The 6,783-nt window shown below is 50.0% G+C and overlaps 1 protein-coding gene across 1 annotated transcript; it reads left to right on the forward strand.

The window, feature by feature from the left end:
• Positions 1 to 5,751: 5,751 nt before the first annotated feature.
• On the forward strand, positions 5,752 to 6,460 carry LOC141025932 (uncharacterized). Its single transcript, XM_073501867.1, has 2 exons — positions 5,752 to 6,063; positions 6,179 to 6,460. Exons 1-2 carry the CDS (start codon positions 5,752 to 5,754, stop codon positions 6,458 to 6,460), a joined length of 594 nt encoding a protein of 197 aa, XP_073357968.1.
• Positions 6,461 to 6,783: the final 323 nt, after the last annotated feature.

Consider the following 6,783-nt stretch of genomic DNA (forward strand, 5'->3'; position numbering starts at 1 on the left):
TAAATGTTGGACCGACGGGCTACTTTCTCTGCCTCTTCCTATTCCTCAGGGAGTTCCCTGTTTGGAGGAAACGAATGGTACGCTGCGCCCATGCCAGGGTGTCACACCCTGCATTTTGTAACATGTCATTAGCATTAATAAAGCAGGAAAATTTGGACCAACAAAAACTTTTGCATTATTTGGCTTTTTATTTGGAGTTGGTTTTCTCTCTGTGATTTTCAAGTCCTCTTTAAGGCCAACTACTCCACTTTATATACTTAATCTCCCTGCCCCAAACTTCTGCCCAATGACCATGCCATGTGTATAGTGCAATATAGTATTTTCTTACAAAAAAAATTTGGCCAAAAAGTATTTTCAAAATTTAGTTTTCCAAAAACCCCTGAATTGAGGTTTGCACTACAAGTGCTTGATTTGGGGTATGAAAGATATTTCAAAGAGCATATTTGAAACCTATTAGATATAGGATTTCCATAAACCACAAAAATATAATTTTAAAAGTTATTTTCCTATTTTATTTAAAAGCTTTTTCTTAAGGCCAGAAATGGTCTTTAATAGGGAAAAACTATTTTATTATTTCAAAAATATTTGACAAAATTCTTGGAAGCTCATTGGATATATATTGTCCATATATGTAACTTTCAACACATGGTCATGTTCAAAATATTGGACAAAACCTCCCAAAACCATTTCTGCCCATTTTAAGGATTTGAAATATTTCTACAGGAAATATTTTCATAAAAATCCAAGGAAAATCCAGCAAGTCAGAAATGCATATTGTGAACACCTTGCAAAGCCTCATCTCAATTAAGGTTAGTTTGGTTCACCAGAATGCACCAAAACCCTCTCCGACCAGAATCAAATTTGAACAACTTTGTTCTACCAACTTTCTTCCTTGAGCCCAACTTTTGTGATCATGTTCACATGACCAAATAAGGCCACTACACTAAGTGGTGCATCAAGGGGAAGTGATTTGCTCAACTAGATCTGCAGAAGTTCATTTCTGCTAATTTCTAGGGTTTACAAAAGTTGCATTGGCAACTTTGCCCAAATGAGCTCAAAATTGGTGGAAGGCCCTAATTATATGTGAAATTTCACCCTATGGAGTCTCATGGCAAATGGAAATCATCTACTTGCCCAAACCAGCATCAAACACCTTCTGCCACTTTACCAAAATCCCATTTTTGGCCTCTTCCACTAATCTCCGTCGGCTCCACTTTCTACCACGACCCCTCCTAGTCCCCCTCTAGCACCTGTGTGCTTTGCTGCCCGAGGAAGCAATGATGAAGGGGGGAGAACCCCATTTTTCTTCTCTGGACAGTGGATTCCTCCCTCTCTCTCAGCCTCCTTCTCTCCCCTCAGCTTTCCAGAGCATCCAAAGCTCTCCCCAGCTTTTGCCCACGCCCCCTTCAGCTACCAGACACAAGTGGACGCGCGCGGAAGCAGGAAGCCGCGGATGCCGGCCAAAGTCGCGCTCTGGAGCGCCTGTCAGGGCACCCGACCGTTGACGCGGCGTCTCCCAGCCACCTCGAGCCTCCCCCGCGCGCCAGTCGATGCCCCTCGACGTCCGCTCCACGCCAGCAGGCCGCCCACTTGCTCCCGCGCCCTCCTCTCTCCCCTGCAGCTCGTGCCAGAACACCGCCCCGCTCGGCCAATGCTTGCGCCGCCCCTGTGGCCCGCCCGCAGCTCGTCCCTCTCCTCCTCTCACTCCCTGGCACCCTAGACCACTCCCACGAACACCCCCAAGCCCTCCATTCCCTCTCTAACGGCCACCCGAGCCGATCCCGCGGGCACCCGTAGGCCGCGACCACGGTGGACCTCGGCCAGCATATATAAGGCGACCCCGAGCCTCTCTCTCACTCCATGTAGCTCCCACATACTCCTAGTCAACCTCCCGCACCACCCATTTGTCTCTAGAGCCGCCCGAGCTCGATATCGAGCTCGAGATCTACCACCTCGGCTCGTCGGTGTTCGCGCGGTACAGGCATCCTCCGCCCCCGTTCTCTCTTGATCTGGAACCGCGCGGCATCACTGACCCTTCCCCTCTCTTCCCCCATTCTTTTTGCAGTCGGAAACGGCCGGAACCACCGACGCCCGAAGCACCTCCGCCACGTGACCTCGTCGCCGGCGAACTAGGCTGCTCCGGCGACCACCTCCACCACCACCCGAACAGCGACATCCCCCAGTGTCCAACGGTGCCACCCGCTCGACCTGCCGTGCCCTGTAGCGTCGCCGGTGAGCTCGCCGACCCCTCTGGTCGCGAGGTTGGAGATGACAGGCGGGCCCTGCCTGTCATCCTCACCTCCCCCTCGCCCCTCTCTCTCACTGATGCTCGGGCCCGCCCGTCAAGTTTGAAAACCTGGCGCGCGCACGCCGGATCGCCTGGGCCTTTTCCCCTCTCGGCCTGCTGCACTGCAGCTGTTCTGGCCCAGCGGGCACAGTGCCCTTTCTCTTTTCCTTTTTCTGTCCCTTTTCCAAAAATTCCACAGGATTAAATATTAATCCAAATGCACTAATTCCAGTTCCTAAAATCTTGTAAAAATCCCACCTATTTAATGGTGTAGTTTTCATACATGCCCAACCAACTTTTCTGTACTGCTCAAATTCAAATTCAAATTTGAGCAATTAAATCCTTGTTTAAAAATCCATTGCTCTGTCCCTGTAGCTCCAAATACAAAACTAAGAATTTTCCCCTCCTTAGATTTCACCCTAGTATTTAACAAAAATGAGTTGACATTTTTTTTGAGCACTTTGGTTTTTCTGTTTTATTATTGCCTTATTTTTTTCCCGTTGTTTTGTTGCGACGAATAGATCCCGTGTGTGACGAGGTAGTTGGAGAAGAAGAAGGAGACGGACTTGCAGACTTTGAAGACCAAGCCAACCAAGGCAAGCAACCCTTTGACCATGTTTGAGAAACCCTTTTGTGCATGTCATATAGCACCTTATTATCAATGCATCAGATCTTGATGAGGTGGTGACCACTTTGGTTGTTGCCTTTGTTACTTTCCTATTGAAACTTGCATCAAGCAGGACCCTACCTTCCTATGAGGGTTATGCCGGTGGGAGTAGATAGGATGCTAAAGTAGTTGCTACGCAAAAAGGGACGGGAATATGCATGGTATTTTCAAAAGATTTTTTCGGAAACCCCGTCGGGTGCCACTTATGCCCGAGGGAGATAATGAGATGGGTAACCACTTGATGACGAAGTGGTGTACCGAGGCAAGTGCGTGTGTTGTTTTCGAAAACGGATCAGATTTAAGATTTGTCCACTGTCCCAACCTTACATGCGCAACCACTCTACACTTATATGGGAAAGGGCATTATTGATTACCTAGGCTGATACTATCTTGGAGCCCGCATTACTAGTGACAGGAGAGTCATTGTTGCACTCTCTCGGGATGGGGTCGTGCCAGGTAGGGCGGCCATGACTGTTTTCACAGGGCACCGGACACACCGTTGGTACCCCGTGCTTGTGGTATGTGATGAATATGGGAGCAAGGCTCCACAATTTTAAAAATGTGAAATGTTGGGCACGGGGGTTGCTACCAATCGAGTGGACTCTATGTTAGTGTTGTCTAGGCAAAGATAGTGATCAGGTGCTTACCCCGGGTACTTGAGGTACCGCGGGTCGTGGATGACACGGAAGTTCCCCGGTTCTTGTGGGTAAAGTGTGCAACCTCTGCAGAGTGTAAAACTATTCGAATAGCCCTGTCCACGGTCAAGGACAGTTGGGCGGTGCTGCTTAAACTACGTCCAGAGTTTTCAAACCGTGTGTGTGTGTGTGTGTGTGTGTGTTGATAAAACTAATTGGGTTAAGTTAGATGGCTTGACGCGATGATCAAGTTGGATCGGTGTCCAACTCCGCTTATGTTGGTATCTGTAACTTGTTCATACGGATACCTGTACTCTCGTGATGCATACTTTACATGCTGATAGATCATGTCATTGCACTCAAAACTAGCTTTCTGCAAACTACCTACTTAGTGCTATATCATTGCATTATTGTGCCCTGTCCCAATCATGGGTTGCTTGCGAGTACATTCAAAGTACTCATTGGCTTGCCACTAGTTATTTAATTGGCCAGGCATGGAAGAACAGGAGTTCGAAGAAGAGTTCTTTGGAGACGAACATGCAAACTAGGACGATTCCCAGTCAGAATGCCTGTAGGGTTAAGGCAGATGGCATGGGTTCTACTTATCGACGAAGATTTCCGCTGCTTAAGTTCATTTGGTACTCGACCCTTATGGCTTTACCCATGTAAGACTTGACCGTAATGGACATAATTTGTGTAAGATGGTATGTGTGGATGTAAGACTCTTGTTATTCAGCTTCTGTGTGTCCAGTGAGCATTGATCTCTGGGATCAATGTACACGTGCATTCGGTGATCACGACTTACGAGTCGGGGTCCCCACAGAGCTGGTATCAGAGCCATCCTAACTGTAGGAAGCCTTAGTTAGCATGGACGTTAGTTAGAGTGAGACTATCTACAAAATTACCTATATACCTCCGTTTTCTAAAAATATCCCAAACATGGGTCATATCTCCTCTATTGACCCTTCCCCTTCCACTTTTGTAGATGGCCGTCGTACCCGAGGACTTCCTGACCACTGGATTTCCCATGCTTCTTGAGGACAGCCTCAAGAAGTGCCAGTTCACTCGAGCCCCACCTTCTCCTATCACGAGCACTGGATCAATAGCACCAAGAAGGAGTATCACGTGGAGGTAGTCGTGACGGCGAACGACTCTCCGACAAGCTGGTTCTTTGAAGGACCCCAGATGGCGACCCTGCTCCTCGCTGTTGAGACTGCTGCACTCAAGGCGCTGACTCGCCTTCGGGATCTTCTGCCTGATCGTAAGGAGGGTGATGACGAGAGCAGCGCACCCGCTCCACCCATGGACGAGGGGCTTCCCCTCCGTTTCCAGACCAACTTCAGCTTGTGTGCTGACAGCCTTGCACAGCACTTGGCCTCGGAGTCGATGGAGCTTTGGAGGGAACTCCATGAGACCAAGGAACTCCTCCGTCTAGCTCAGACAAAGGCGGACAGGATCAAGAAGGATGGTGCACCCCCTGGACAGCCCGTTGTTGCCTATCGAGGCGGGCGACCCCCACAGGCTACGCATGCCAAGGGATCATCTCGGCCACGCCATATGACGGCGAAGGAATATCGCAACCTCTTCATGGTGCCACCAAAGCAGCGCCGTGTTCAGCTCCTCCACTCCCCCACTCCCTCAAGAGACGAAGAAACTGAGACAGATGAAGATGAGGAGGAAGACCCAGAGGAGCCAGAATATGCGACCGAGCATTCCACCTCTTAGACACCGTTCAGGACTAGGATAGGCCAGTCCGTAACCCTTAAGGTAGGATAGGTCGTGTACCCCTTGTGCGCAGTCGAGTCCATGTAATGGTTCAAATGAAACCATGTTGTGTTGTGTTTGCTTTCAACTTGTTTGATGGAAGTCGTGCTTTCCCCTCGGGAACTTGTAAACGACTACATCACCCATTTGGTTTTAATGCATGAGTTTGGCCCTTCTGGCCCTTGCTTAACTTAAAATTGTGTCACGCCCACCCCCTTACTAGGCATCCCATCTATATTGCTTTCCCTCATCTTTCCCAATCATGAGACCTTGACCGCTCCAACAGGATGCCTGTTGTAACACGTACTAGTGCCTCTACTCAGCAGCAAGAAGCCGGAGCAGGAGCCAGTCAGGACCAAACCCAAGGACAAGCTCCACCACCGCCACCACCTCCAAACATGGACATGGCTCAGCTTCTCCAAGCCTTCCGAGAGGAACGCCAAGCCAACACAACAGCCCTCCAGATGATTGCCCAGGCTGTCAACCGCCAGCCGGCGGGGAACGGCAATGGACGTTCCACCTTGGCAGAGTTCAAGAAGCATGCACCACCCACCTTCGTCGAGACTGCTGAACCCCTGGATGCAGACAACTGGGTCTGCACCATTGAGGATCTGTTGGAACTAGTCGGCTGCACTAAAGACCACGAGAGGGTGGCATATGCTGCCCACTGTCTCGGGGGAACTGCCAGAGCTTGGTGGGATGGATTCAAGGTCATCCATGCTGGGCAAAACATCACTTGGAATGACTTCAAGACAGAATTCCGCAAGGCCCATATTCCTTCCGGGAATCATGGTCATCAAGAAGCGTGAGTTCTGAGCCCTGAAGCAAGGAAGTAGCACTGTCAAGGAGTACATACAGAAGTTCAGTGTTCTGTCAAGGTATGCTCCTGAAGATGTCAGCACTGATGCTGCCAGAAGAGAGCGCTTCATGGAAGGCCTTAACCAGACTCTGCAGTACTCGCTTGTTGTGTGTGACTGCCCAACCTTTCCTGATCTGGTGAAAAAGGCACTCATGCTTGAGGACAAGCGACGTGCTTTGGATGATACCCGTAAGCGCAAGATGATCAGCAAGGGCAACTCCAGCAACCAGAAGCCTCGCCCGTGGTAGCCAGCCCCGGTCAAGCCAACCTATCAGCAGCCAAGAGCCCCTGCACCCCGCACCAACTATCAGCCTCAGCAGTACGCCAACCCCAGGCCAGCTTACAACAACCCCAATAACAATGCCGGCAAGAGCAGGAACCCCAATCAAGTCACTTGCTTTGGATGTGGTCAGCCAGAACACTACTCCAAGAATTGCCCCAACAAGAAGCCCTACGCCCCGCGCCCCAATGCGCAGAACCCAATACCAGGCCGCGGAATGCCACCAAGGAACCAAGCTCCCCACAACCCACCCAACAATGGCAAGGGTCGTGTGAATCATGTCACTGCAGA

The sequence above is a fragment of the Aegilops tauschii genome, chromosome 6 (assembly GCF_002575655.3).
Source record: "Aegilops tauschii subsp. strangulata cultivar AL8/78 chromosome 6, Aet v6.0, whole genome shotgun sequence".
In the NCBI taxonomy this organism is placed as follows: domain Eukaryota; kingdom Viridiplantae; phylum Streptophyta; class Magnoliopsida; order Poales; family Poaceae; genus Aegilops; species Aegilops tauschii.

Bases quoted from the DNA above. Each gene is read 5' to 3' on its own strand.
- LOC141025932 (XM_073501867.1), top strand. From the start codon at position 5,752: ATGGACATGGCTCAGCTTCTCCAAGCCTTCCGAGAGGAACGCCAAGCC. The intron at 6,064-6,178 runs GTCATCCATGCT...TGAGCCCTGAAG, and splicing joins CTTGGTGGGATGGATTCAAG to CAAGGAAGTAGCACTGTCAA.